Below are 14,927 nucleotides of genomic sequence, written 5' to 3'. Positions count from 1 at the left end.
TTGCCTTCAATTTTTATTTTAATATCTATCAGATAAACATGATTACATTACAGCTCCAACTTGGACAACTTAGCTCTGCTGTTTTAAGTCATTGTCCACTTAATGTTTTCATTCCAGTTGCCAGGACATCATTCTGAAGTATGATGCAATAAAAGCCACATTGTTACCTCACAATTCTGTAACTTCATAAAGAACATACCAGCAGTAGGCACTTTCACATAGGGTTGCTGACATAATAAAATGTAGGGCAATAGTGTGAACTTTCAGCATTTAGTTAGAATCTCTTTACACTGGCAGGCCTAACTTTGAAAATACAGTAAGGTCTTCACCCCAACTCCCATAGATTTAAAATGGCTGACATGAGCTGGAAGACCATGGACCGTGGTATCATGGACTGGCTGGACAGCAAAAGAGCCAAAATCTTGAGAGTCTCCAATGACAGGGAGTCATTTCAGGTATGGAGAAAGAAAATAGGATACTTATTTTCCTTCAACATCTAGACAGTTTGTGGCACAAATGTGTAAAAGAAAGTGATTAGCATAGCTCTCCTTAAATGAAATGATGTGCAAAATAAAAATTCAGCAAGTTTATCCTCATTTTCCAGAGTTCAACACACAAGAAATAAAGTTGTTGTGGATTTGTCACATTGGGTAGCCTATCTAGGGCAGGTGACTGGGGCAGCTGCCTTAGGTCCTGATTTTTGGGAGGGTGGAGGGGGCTGGGGGGAAGGCAGGAGTAGAAAAAACCCACTGCTCCCACAGCTACATGATTATGTCAGTGGCATGTTGGCAGTTGGAACAAGTGTCGCAGATGCCTGCCCTGGGCTGTGTTGTTATGCCTCTAGTCACATTAATGAAATTAAAGATAAAGTGGACATTTAACTTACCTCCCCAATGAATCATATATACATTTACAAAACAGTCACATTAATGAAATTAAAGATAAAGTAGACATTTAACTTACCTCCCCAATAAAGCATATATACATTTACAAAACAGTGTTTACAGTACAAATAGCCACAATCATAGCTTTGACTAACTTGTTCTTATATGTCGGTATGGTATACATTTGAACGTACCTAAACTGCCCAAATAACTGTTGAAAACTGACTTGTTTAGAACTGTGCATTTTGCTCACTTGCTATTAAGCTGAAGAAGATTCGGAGATCACTTGACACTATGAAGAGCATGAATGATACTCTAATGAAGCAGGAAGAAAGAAAAGCAAAGAGATGGCTAGTAAAGCAAGCTGAATTATTACCAGCACCATCATATAAGAACTTATGTAAGGTAATGAACTTCTTTGCTAAGACACATGATGAAATATATAAATGCTTCATGATAAAATACGCGCTACAGTTTCTGTACAAATAGTTGCACGTTGCAGACATAATTGGTAATGTTGCAGTATATAGGCTGCACTAGTAATGTAGGCCACAACTTGAGAGGGGAATTTATGCTCAAGAAAATGAGTCAGCTAAGTCTTGCTCTACCCTAGAGTCCCCAACCTGGGCCTGCTTCCAACTGAGCAGTTATTTGTGCCAGATCCTCAGCAGTTGTAAACTGTTCATTTAATGCTGTAGCTCTGTTGCATTAAATTAAATCTGTGAATATCAGAACCCATTTGTGTAATGTTTAATGCCTATCTAAAATTAGACCTTAAAAATGCATGGAGTTGCATCATTTACGGAACAGTGGGCTTTTTATTATTACATAGAATTTCTTGCAAACACAAGCCACAGGAAAGGAAGAATTTAGGTAGCACCTCCATATCTGTAAGGTGATCCAGTGCAGCACATTGAATCCTGTGGAGCTACAGCAATTTACACCAGCTCAGGATTCACCTCTCTGAAAAGAGCCAGTCCTCATGTGATCACATGAGAATTCATGCATTTCCAAATAAATGCAAGTTGAATGGAGAATGACTCCAAATTCACTGAGGCTAAAGCGCTGCAGAAAGTTATCACACTTGAAGAAAGCAAACATGGGCTCATGTTTGGCTTCCCATCAACTTGACTTAGATGTGAGTTTCTGGCAGCTGCCTCTAGTTTTTTAGCATTACACAGAAGTAGAGAAAAGTTCCACTATTTTTACTGTATTGGCTACTTCCACTGAGCAGAAAACAAAAAATCAAACCCCAAACAAATTTGGAAGTGGAAAAGTCCACAACCATTCTGCACTCTCATCACTGAGGCTGTATTGTGGCAGGAAAGTCTGTCCACAGTCATTTTTTCTTGGCAGGCATGAGGTAGCAGACTACAAGAACAGGGGAGGAAGGTTTTGTTTCTATTTAAGATTTGTTGCCTATACTTTGGCAGTATTTGTGGTTTTGAATGTGTACAAGGCACCTAGATAAGGATTTGGAGAGTTTCATGAGAAGGAAGGGTAGAGAAAAAATGGGTTGGCTTTGCTTTTTTAAAATCAGGATAATCTCAAACAAGGCATTGCAGGTTATTAAAATATACCTATTAATATAAACACTCCCTTCACCTGCACATCCAAATCTCCCACCAGCTGTAAATGTGTCCTTCATTCTTGAAAAATGTTTGAATAAAAGGCCTAAAACATGTTCTTTTTGGCCCCTTCTGTCATATATCCGTGGGACAAATTTTATCTGGCTCTAGAATTTTTCAGACTTCAGAACTTGGTGTCCTTAAGTAGCAGCCCCACATCCCTTGGGGAGCATCTCTCCATTTCTGGCATCTGCCTCTCACACTTTCTTGTCACTGCAAAGTGAAATATATATAAATATATATATATATATATTTATTTATTTTTTTAACTGGTGTATCTACTACTTTCTGTCAGTGAAAGAACGAACATACCCATAAGATACAGAGCTTTTAAGTGCCTATTTCATCCTGCTATTACATTTAAAATGCATACTAATAAGGATTATACATTTATAACACATTTATCTTAGCAAATACTGGGGAAAAAACGACTTTTTTTTAAAGCTGTCACTGTATACAAGGTTTTTTTTTCCTTTCATACTACATACACCTATAATATACTCATTGTGATCATCCAAACATATGAGAGCTGCATCTACCCAAGATAAGTTTCCATTAAGAATTAAGTAAGAGAGGTACTGTGCTTCTGAGTAATCAATCTCCAACCAAACAAACAAAAAAACTCCCCAGCACACTGCACACATCTGCTCCAGGACAGTCCAATTGCTCCACACACAGGGCTGCTATGGCAACATGTCACAGGACTACACCATTAAAAACATATTCCCAGATCAACTTGGTTTAACGTTAAGTAAATATCAATAATTTCACAATAAAAACCATGGCAGGATACTGCATACCACTTTTCTTCCTTCCTTTTCATGTAAAAGATTATTTGTCAGCCTTTGAAGAAGAAACTTTCCATTATTACGCATTTTAGCAAAATCCTTTAAAACGTTTCAAGAGTGTAGCTTATACACAAGAATTCAGTAGGTTTTAAATTCATGGGAGGTTAGAATATTCTGCCTTAAGATCACCAGAAACAAAAAATGGTCTAACACAGGGTGCTAAATTTCCTAAAGGACTTATTCTTAATTAATTTGTAATTTATAAACTAAATTAATTTTATAGTCACAGAGAAAGTGCTGTAACTTGGTTAGGAAATGCTGCATTCTTCTTGTATAACAGTGGTTAAGATCCCTGCTGTAAGTGCAAGTCTCAACTCACCCATAATTTTGGAAGTGTGACCAGATCTTCATAATGTATTTTTATTATTCAATTACAGTCTGCAATATTTGCTTGTTCTTGAGAATTATCCCTGAAAGGAAAGCAAATCACTGTTTTCCTGGGGTTTGCCAACAACTTAAACTGGTGGTGGTCACTTGGAGCATATCTATATGGACAAAATGCAGTGCAGAGCATAATTTCTTGAATGAGGTCTGAATGAGCTAGTCCAGATACAGGAAGCAGTACAGTCCCATTAGCACAGTCCTCCACCTAGAGTAACATGCACTGCTGAGGAGGCTAAATTAGCCCAGAGTGCTAACTTACTGCTGTGCTGTATAGCACTGTGGTCTGTGGACATACACTTAATACCACTGTAGCAAGCAGATTCATTAAGTTTAGCACCTGTAATTACAAGGTTTACAATAACAACACACCATAATTGGTGATACTACGCATTAGTGCTGGCACATGCTTTTATGTGACACTAATGGGCAGTTGACTAATTCTACTGCACATTAGCGCATTAGCATGGGTTTTGTCTGCCGCATGAATGCACAGTAGAATTAGTTCACTGCATCTTTAGCATCTTGTGTAGACACGCCCTGTGTTTGATTAAATTAATTTTAAAAAAAACCCTGTTTTGCTTTTAAAATTCCTTTGAGGCTAGGGACAGACATTACACATAAACTGGTTTAAGTGATCAGAAAGTGGTTTAAACATGTAACAGAACAGATATTCCGTGCACATAAACCAGTTTGAAAATGGCTAAAACCAGTTTCAGATATACCTGGTTGAATGTAGTATCAGACTTAACTGATTCGGGTCAAACCAGTTTATGCAATGTCTGTGCCAGACTCCTTCCTGGTTTAAGTTAAATCAGAGTCCCTCAGCATCCCGGCACGCTTTGCTGGGCAAGGCTCTGCTCTCTGCTCCAGCCCAGCAGGGCTGGCCCCTCCCCACTGCTTCCTGGCTGCATCTCTGGCAGAGACTGCAGACACAGCAGGGTCTGCCTGGCTCCCCCGCTCCCCACCTTCCCCGCTCCCTGTTCAAGCAGGGATCCCCCCTCCCCTCTGCCTTACACAGACACCTCTCAGCATTAGCTAGCATACCACATGCTTGCTACAGGTCAAACCAGTTTATGCAATGTCTGTCCCAGACCCCTTGCTGGTTTAAGTTAAACCAGACTCCACCCAGCATCCTGGCATGTTCTCTGGGGTGGGCAGGGCTCTCTGCTCCACAGCAGAGCAGGCCCTTCCCTTCTGCTCCCTGGCTGGAGCTTAGCAGAGACTGCAGGCCTCTGCCTGGCTTCCCCCTGTTCCCCCCTCCCCTCACCACTCCCAGCTAAGCAGGGATTCCCCCCACCCCTGTGCCTTACACAGATACCTCTCAGCGTTAACTAGGAGATTGCATGCTGGCTATGGTCCATGGTATGGCAGATGGGACAAGGCAGAATCAACAGGTAGCTGGTAATGTCCTTCTGTTGTTTTCTTAAAGGGTGGGACAAACACTGAGTTAGGACTGGTAAACACTGTGTTATCAGTTATCTGCTGGGCTGATCAGAAGGAGTGTCCCTAATCAGAGCATCCTGCCAGGGCCTGGCCATGCCTCCTCCTTCAGCTCAGTACTGTCCAACGGAAGGGAGGGCTGCTTTAGCACCCTCTGGTTTCTAGCTTGAACCACTACAGGCATGTGACTGCATTTTTGGGATGCCTGTGCAGTTACAAACTGACGCAGCCTAGCCAGGTTAGACTAACCTGCAAAGATTGAATCAATTCAGGCTCAGGCTTTTTTAATGTCTGTCCTTATCCTGAATGGTTGTGTCCAAAGCTTTCTGAGTTGGGCTGGCATCTACATGTTCTGCTGAAACACAAAAATCTTTTATAATACATATAACTAATTGCTGGGAATTGATTACAAAAACCGGGAATAACTGGGACTTTATTACAAAAACCATTTGTTTTATAGATGCCATCCAGTGAAATGACCCCAGAGGCAAACCAAGCCATTCAACAGGTTTCTGGGAGACATTCTACTGAAACTCCATGTAGCCAGTTTGGTGACCATCTGTCTAACTTTGTCAGCTTTCTGCGACGTCCAACAAAAAGAACAGGTTGTAAAAGAAGATTATAACATTCATGTCATTTTTACAAGGACTGGTTTACTATCCAGTTTAAGAGAGAGAATCCATTTTCCTTATTGCAGCAATTAGGATGTCTCTGACTCTGAGAAGAATGGAATTCTCTCTTTGGTTTATTGGCATAGCCCTGTAAATCTAAATGATAGTTTAAGAAATGCATCCTGAACAGTAAAATATTAGTTTTTCTTCTTTCATTTAAATATAATTAAGAGAGAATGTCCATGGAATAGAACCTTGTCAGAGTATAATGATTGCCTGCTGATAGATTAATGGCAAAGTGAAAAAGCAGCATTTTGTGAAAGTAAATTTATGTTTGTACTTCTGTGACTTAGATTATTGTTATACCAACTGATTATCATTTAAACTGCAACCAGCTGACAGACTGGTGCAGCAGGGCCAGAGCAGCTACTGTTAAGGGCCCTTCAAATAGGAAAGCTACTACATTCTCGTGGTCTTGTACAAGAGATGCCGACTGCGCAATAGCATCACATGACAAGAAGTTTGATGTGATGCTACTACGCAGTAGTCATGAGCTACTGTTCAGTCAGCGTCATGAAAAAGCTGTTCTTCAGCGCAACTGCACAGTAGCTCCAGTTACTGTGAAGTCATTTAGTACTTGCTTATACAAATACTAAATGACTGAGCAGTAACAACTGCACAATGAGCATCTTGTGTAGATGTGGCCACTGTCTATGAAAAATGGTACTCTTGCCAATGAGAAGTCTCCCTCCAGTGATCATACAATGCTTATTATTATGAATAAGTAGGCTTCTGATTGAGTAATTAATTAGAAATTAAAGGTTGAGTCATCAAATGACAGACTGAACAAATACCAATTGTGTGTGTTCTAAAATCTGAAAGGAGAAAGACATCATGATAACAAGTGCCTGAGACTTTGAGTGGTCAGTAGTGTAAGCATATCACAGACGGAGCAACTAACCTACTGACTATATATACAGTGCCACATCCTTTTATACCAAATATGTAAGGGTAACTGAAGCAGCATGGACCAGCCCTTTCTAAGCTAGCCCATTTTTTCCCTTCCCTTGTTGCATAGGCTTTTAGCCTGCAGTAAGTTTCCAATTCTCCGTTCGTGTGTCATTTGAATGCCCTCCTTTTATATTCAGAATAATTAAGCATTTGTAACAGTTGCTTTTGTCAATGAAATGCATTGTATTTTACTACCTACTGCCATTCCCATTGCTTATTGCACTAAATGGTCCTTAGAAAAAAAATTCCATATTTGTATAAAAGGTTGTTCATTACAAGGACAAGTTCTCATGTATAAATAGAGGGAACACAGTGCATATGTTGTCTCATCTCTTACTGGATGTACTCACTGATAAGATGCTGCAGGTCCCTTTATAAAACCTGTCATTCATTCCCAGGAATGGAACTCCTGGTCCATTGCTCAACAAAACTTAGGTCAGTTTTCTTACATGGTTTGACCATTTAAAGTGCTAAGTGCCTGCAACTCCTGTGGACTTGAAATATCAATTGCATGTGCATTACTATCTGAAAGGAGGAAAGATATTAAGGTGACAAGTGTCTTAGATGCATCACAGGGCCTTGCAAAATCAAGCTCTTGGTGCACATATTCAGCCATCAGACACTATGGAATTAAGTCAGTATTTTCAAGTGACTCTTTTTTTCATCCCACTTTTCATGCACCTCTATGCAAGCCAAAACCTGCACACCCACTGTTTGAGCATTAAACTCCTTTGACCATCAAAATGATTTACAACTCTGGGCTTGTAGAGGCAAGTTCTCCCACTTGGAACATACAGGTATTTGCATATTTTCAGCAGTATGCACAAGTGCCTGTGACTTCACCAACAGTACAGGCTATTCAATTTCTGCAGGCTGGTCCAAAGTATCAGGCCTACACCTGAAGGGTGTTAAATTGTAATTTTGGTGGGATTGCAATTATTAGCTATAATTTTATATTTTTATCTGCCTCAAAGATGGTGCAAATTCAGCCATGCTCAACCTGGCTGAGGATACCTATGTGTGAGGAGCAGGCAAGTCATCAGAAGAAAGATCCAAAAGCCAAAATGAACAGTTAAGAGGCAAACTATGGGCTGCAAGCAACAGCCATATTTTACTTTGCATGTTTATAGCTTTAAGGAGCAGAACTACACAGAAGAAGAGACTGATAAAAGCATCAAGAGAAATTTAATGCCAGTGGCAAAATGAGAGCATACAGCACAGTCAATGCATATGGGGGTATAAAGTCAGCATTGGTCTCGGACGAATATGCAAGGGAACCAAGTGTAAAGTAGGGTGATAACATTGCTCTACTATTCAGAATGCTGTGTTTGGTTTAGGGGTTTGAAATTTAGAAAGGGTGTTTAAAATACTAGAGAAAATATAAAGGGCAAGAAAAGTGATAGAAGAATTAGAGGATAAGATGTGTGAGGAGACACTGTGGGAACTAAACGTATATAGTCTCAAAGAGAGAAGGCTCAAGGGGCCTTGATCACGGTCTATAAATACCTTCAAGGTAATAATATAAATGAAGGAAGGGAATTCTTCAGTCTCAGAAGATAGCAGGACAAGGAGCAATGGCCTGAAGCTAAGGAAGGGAAAGTATAGGAGAGATTCTAGGGAAAAGTTCTTAACTCTGGCCTCAACTGCACTGGATGAATTCACTGTAGTAAGAAGCAATTGTTCCTGCCTCCACATGAAGAAGTGCTCTAATCAATTTGTCAGGGGAAGGAATAACACAAGGTCCCTTCAGAATTTATACAGCACAACTGAGTGTTGGAGTGGACAGAACCAGTGACACACATGGTGAGCTGTCATTTGTGACGTGATGTTGACTCACATTATTCCAGAAATATAAACATCTGATTCTAATAAGAACAAAGATTTAAGAGTGAAGGCATTTATGCAATGGGGCTGGCATGTGAAAATGTGTTGACACAGCATCACTAATTCTGACAGCGAGGCAGCATTGTCTCTCCACATACCCTGCTCCTTCCATATTTGCAGATTTTTCTCCTCCCTCTGAGAGCAATATTTCAAATGATATTTTTGCTTCTTCCACAAAGAACTTATTATCCAGTGCATTTAGTGGTTTCCCTTCCATACATCTGCTTGATTCAATAGAGAATGAAAAGTAAGAGATGAAACAAAGTAAGAGATGTCCCCAAATGAGACTCCATAATATACAGCAGAATGACTGCTGATGTAGCTCATCTACTAATAGAATACATTCAGCTGTAGAAATAGTAAGAGTATCTCCAACTTCCTCATGCTTTTCAGCTATGCTTTAACAAGGGGAACCTCTGACACAAAGATCAGGCTTTTTCCAGCTCAAAGGACTAAACCAGAATGATCCTCATCATGCTAGACTACAGACCAAACACCAATTTCAGGCAGTTGTACTACCTTCTTGTCTTTCATTCTGCCTGACATTTGCAGTAGTGGCAGCCTACAAGCCCTGTGGCACAAGAGGAAATATCTACAGACTTTGAGAGGCATCTGCAGACATCAGAGGCAAAACAGGAACAGCAGAATAGATGAGAGATGACTGCAAAGGCCATGAAGTGACCTGATGTTTTTTAAATAGTTTGCCTATCGGCTTGAGACACGGCTGGAGGCACGATAAGGCATCAATCCAGAGAACTAGAGCAGAGATACAGAAAACCACAGTAGGGCATTCAGATATTCTGCAAAGGTTTCAAGTCATTAGGAGTACAGCAATTATAAATTAAACCTTGGGAACCCCAATGAATCCCCAAAGGTTCTAAGACGAGGGACTGTAGCCAAACAAACTCCGCTCTTGTCTCTGTTTGCCAGTAGGAAACCACACTCTCTCTTTCTAACAAAACTCTTGCTAGAGTCCCTGTCTGATACTTTAAAAGCCAACCATCACTCTCCCTTCTTACCTCACCTCAGCCACCTGCCAGGTCCTTCTGATCACATGGTGCCTGTTCCTTTCAGCTACCCGGCTGAAACTATAGGGAGTTATATTAAGTAAGCTACATTGAGATTCAACTTGCTCCTTGTGCGTAACATCAGTGTGAAAAAATAACCCAAAGTTTCAACAGGTAGTTCTCTGCTTTTTTATGCAAATACTAAACCTTCAGCATCAGGGTGCCACATCTACACTGCACTGCAGTGCAATTAGGGATACCTGAACTAGCTGTGGTATCAGAAACAATCTAGCTCTAGGTACACCTGTGCACTGACCGGGCTTAAACCTGCTCCAAATCAGGAGCAAGTACAGTGTAGTTCAAAGAAGCGCAGTTGCAGGTTTACAAAACTCTAGACTTTTGCTTTATCTCATGTCTAACATTTGAAAAAAAAATAACAAGCTACATACCCTCATATAAGTTCTCTTATTAAAGTGGTTACATGTTACTCTAGGGTCCCTCCCAGATGTACAGGTAAAGACATGATAGGATCTGATGCACAATCTGCACAATAGCACCTTCTGCCATGCCACATGTCCATAGCAGAAGGCGTTATCAAACATCACATCCCATGACACCTTATTGCTGGTGCAGGGGGAGCCCAGAATCATGATTGTGGACTCCTCCAACATTGTTAAGTAGCATTCTCCTGTGGCTGGGAGCTCTCTCAGCTGACCAGGCTCCCAACCATGGCCTGCACCATGATGGGGCTCCTAGCCACAGGAGGCACCTGGCCAGATGTTCAATTAGTGGTGTCACAAGAACCAGCCACAAAGTTATTCCACATTTTCTGTGGAGTAACTTTGTAGCTTATTCCTTATTTTCTGATGCCATTAATTTATTTAATGTATGGCTAGACTGCAACTTAAGACACGATCATCTCGTTAATCGCATCCTAAGTGTAATGTGTGGCAGGGGCCTAGGAGTCTTAACAATAGAGGCAGCCAAGTTTGGAAGAGTTTTTGAATTTGTAAATTTTAAACAGCTGAACAGGCCATTTAGTAAGCAGTTAGCCTACAAAATGTTCCATTTCAGTTTGCTTTAAAGAGATGCTAAGGCATTAAAATGATGTTTAAAGGAAGACTTAGATAAAATATACCCATTGTGCATATCAGTTTTAAAATGTCATGTAAGTGTAAAAAGAGAATGGTACAAGATTTCCTTAAATATTCTGGCATATATATATATATATTTGTATTTGATTGAATGACCAAGCAGCTTTATATAACCACACTTTTTTTCAAAGTGTCTTATTTGTGTGTTGTCAAGAGACTGAAATGACTTCTGGGTAAATAAGATGCCATTTTAAAAATTGCTTAATTATACTTGATATTTAACTTGACAGCTCTGTAGCCATTTTGGTCTCTCAGGAAAACAACATACATGTTTTATGACTTTAAAATAAGGATTTCTAATGAAATATTAGCAAATAGAAAAACGAAATGAGTCTCCAGTTTCAAGAGATGGTATCAATTTGCATGCATAAGATTTCCACCTGCACGTTAACACAGGCACTACAAAACACTTACAAATTGAGTAACTGGTCATTTAAACTCTCCAATTTACATGGATGACGCTCACAGTTCCTTGGAAACTGACTGCAGTGGTTCCCTTAAAAGACACTATGAAGAACTGGGGAGGGAAGCCCCTGCTATTTTAATATACTGTATATATAATATTAATACTAAGATTATTTTAACTCTTTCTCTATCAGAATCCTGCTCTGAAATGAGCTATAGGCTTTATTCAAAGCCCTAGTAAGTCAAGTAGTACCACTACAACCAACAGGACTACTTGCATAACCAAATTCTTGCTTAAATATTTCCACAAGATGACTATAACAAGAGAGCAGATCATTTCATTACCCTTAGATCTGAATTCACTTTTATAGCTATAATTGTTTTCCTATCATAGGTGATATTTTAAAAATCTCAGGGTTTCCCCATCTTTGCAAGATAGCCTTAAAACTAATATACTCAAAAATCAGAAAAAGAATTTTTTTTTGTTTTTCAACTGTGCCCAATTATTTTAAGGTTTAGATAAAGAGAAGACCTTTCCAAACACCTAAGTTAACAAAAAACAAAACAGTGATAACCATTAAATCCTTGACATATGACATTAGATTTCAGTGTTTCTCATATATTAAATGTTATATAACTATATCAGCTCCTGGTAAATAATGACCTTTTAAAAATAGTAACTTAGTTGTACTGGCTCTGAGTTAGCTACTGCAAAAAAAAAAAGCAGAATAATTTTTAAATATGGAAAATACTTGTTGACTAGCACTTATTGGAGGTTTCATTCTTCAGCAACTCCATTCACAGGCAATACAGATCTGAAAGGCTACCTTAACTTGATGCAAGGCTACTTAATTTCTACTTGGCATTCACTGTAATCAACCTCATCTTGGAGATGGCATCTATTATACTTCCAGACTTCTATTTTGAAATATTGTAATAAAGTAAAATAAGCATCAATAAGGACTTAGTACACTTCTACAGCTCTACAATTCCATTAGTATATGACATTTTTCTCCAAATGTGTATAATATTTATTAATAGCCTCTAGACTTGCTCTACCATACTTCTTTATCTTATACAACTGGGTTGTATAAAGATAAATTAGCTAAAACTTGCAAGGTGGTCAGATAATATGGTAAAGGAAGGCAGCCCAGAAACATAAATAGATAAATAGTTCAATATTTCTGTTCTTTTTCAGACACAAAACACTCCAAAGATGTAATTCCTTTCAGCAGAACTGACCTATCCTTAAAGACAGTTTCAGCAAAAAATTCTTATGACCCCCAAGTCACCTCTTACAATATGCATCCTACAGCTAGCATTTCCAAGAAGGGTAGCAGTGCCAGACGACTTAACATGGAAAACAACAACTTATCCACACGAGATGCAATCTCAAGATTTCCATCTTTGCAAAAGTTATCGGTAACAGGAGACAAGCTCTCTTTTTCTAAACTTGCTCTGCATGACCCATTCTATGGATCCCCAGCAGCTGAGAAGAGAATGAAAAGTATCTTCGAAAGCCCTTGGCAGGAGGAGAGACTCAAGCAGACAGTGACACTACCACAGATCAGACCTGAAGAATTTTTGAGCTGCAGGTTAGAAAAATGTTTGTGAAAATAGCAAAATCATTGGTTCATAAATATAATGGAAAAGGTATAATGGGTGTCATTAAAAAGTCGCCATCCCAATAGCTTGCACACAATTTCATACAAGAGTTCATATTTAGCTTCTGGAGGTAGCCGGGGAAATAACTACAGTATCTCACACAGCACTGTATACTGCTGTTGGCAAATGAGCTTTTAATGGCAACTTTTTATATGTGGGCTGGTTCCAGTCAGCTACTGCTTTATAAAATGATGATGAATGATAATGAGAAATACTTCAATGCAATTAGAACAAATCTGAAGTACCCTATCAGCTAATATTCTGCTTCTAGATAAATCTATAAAGAAATATTTAGAACTGAGAAAAGAACAAAACGTAAATATACAAAGTAACCAACTTTACCCTAAAACTTCAGCTTGCTGGGACCATCAATTAGCATTTTTGGGTTGGCAACTGCTTCTTCTTCCATAGGATATGACCATATAAAAATCAGCAGTGGAATCACTTTAAACCCATGCTATTGTAATACCTTGACAATAATGATCAACCCATTCAGTCCACTGGTGTACAGGGAATTAAAGGTCAGATTTTCAGCCTGGCTCCCAGCTGCCTGGAGAAATTTTGTATGTCCATTGCTTTGCATACAGTCAAGGTCTACACTCAGATAAATAGATTGTTATAGAAGTGGGAAAAAACCTTAAGGCTAACATCTTGCCAGGGGCATGTCTTGGGAAAGGGCAGCTTGCTGTAGGGGGCACACACACCATGAAATTAAACCCCTGGCCTTTTGGCAGGCCCCAAGCAAATAATGGGCGAAGTAATGGCTTTTCCTACCCGCCATAAACACAGTCCTGTTTCTATGTGGAATCATGCCCTTTTAGTAGCTGGCTTTTAAAATTTGCTTCCAGGTCTCTTAGGCTAGGGATGACATTACACATAAACTGGTTTAAGTGATCAGAAACTTGTTTAAACCTATAACAGAATAGATGTTCAGTGCACATAAAGCAGTTTGAAAATGGCTGAAACCAGTTTGAGATAAGTCTGATACTACATTCAACCAGGTTTAACTGGTTTGGCTCAAACCAGTCTATGCAATGTCTGTCCCAGACCCCTTGCTGGTTTAAGTTAAACCAGACTCCCCCAGTATCCCAGCATGTTCTTGGGGCTGGGCTCTCTGCTCCACAGCTGAAGCTCCAGCAGAGACTGCAGGCATCTGCTTGGCTTCCCCCTGCTCCTCCTCTCCCTTCACTACATCCTGCTAAGCAGGAATTCCCCAGTCCCCTCTGTCTTACACAGACACCTCTCTGCATTAGCTAGCATACCATATGCTAGCTACTGTCTGTGCTGTGGGAGACCAGACAAAGGCAGACAGGACTGTGTCTGTTTAGGGCTTTTTGGAGCCAGACAGTGCATAGCGCCCTGCTGAGCTGCACTGCATCTGCGCCCTGCCTCAGCCACGCTGCACCCTCTCAATGGGACAGCTGCTGCATGGGTGCCAGGTGGGGAGGGCGATTGCCACTGCCCTGCACTGTGCAGGGTGCAGGGGGGGCGGGGCGGGGGGGTCTCTGCCAAGAGCCCTGAGAGGTCCTGATCATTGCTGCTACATCAGGTGAGTGCGGGGATTTTTAAATTTTTTTTTAAAGTGCCGAGAGGCTGAGCCAGGTGGAGGATGGGGCTGGGCAGGGCAGCCATGGGGGCTTCTCCTGTGGCTCCCCTGGCTGTGCTCTGCTGTGCTGAGCAGACTCGGGTGCTGGCACTGGTCCCAGCTGGCAACGGCAGTATGCTGTCATCCCATGCACAGATCTGGGGGTCCGTATACCCCGGGAGGGCTGAGAGGCTGTGCCAGACTCCTCCTGGGGCTTGCAGGCCCCTGGATCTGCGTGCACGATGAGAGCAGGCTGCCGCCCCTCCCCCAAAGCACCGGGATTGGAAGAGACCTCAGGGACAGATCACAGACACTGGCCAGCTACATAGTTTCATAGTAGCTGGGGTCAGGAGGGACCTGAACAGATCATCTAGCCTGACCCCCTGCCACAGGCAGGAATGAATGCTGGGGTCACAAGAAC

The 14,927-nt window shown here is 40.6% G+C and overlaps 1 protein-coding gene across 1 annotated transcript in view; it reads left to right on the top strand.

The window, feature by feature from the left end:
• The first annotated feature begins 340 nt into the window (after positions 1-340).
• Positions 341-14,927, top strand: part of CUNH16orf78 (chromosome unknown C16orf78 homolog) — a 16,457-nt gene continuing 1,870 nt past the window's right edge. The window contains exons 1-4 of the mRNA XM_014523834.2: positions 341-455; positions 1,119-1,289; positions 5,645-5,789; positions 12,455-12,851. Coding sequence (XP_014379320.1) covers positions 351-455; positions 1,119-1,289; positions 5,645-5,789; positions 12,455-12,851 — 818 coding nt within the window. The 5' untranslated portion in view covers positions 341-350. The remainder of the gene's footprint in view (positions 456-1,118; positions 1,290-5,644; positions 5,790-12,454; positions 12,852-14,927) is intronic.

This window comes from Alligator sinensis, unplaced genomic scaffold, assembly GCF_000455745.1.
Source record: "Alligator sinensis unplaced genomic scaffold, ASM45574v1 scaffold933_1, whole genome shotgun sequence".
NCBI classification, from domain to species: domain Eukaryota; kingdom Metazoa; phylum Chordata; order Crocodylia; family Alligatoridae; genus Alligator; species Alligator sinensis.
Note: the sequence above shows the minus strand (reverse complement) of the source record. Positions and strands in the feature narration are given on the sequence as shown.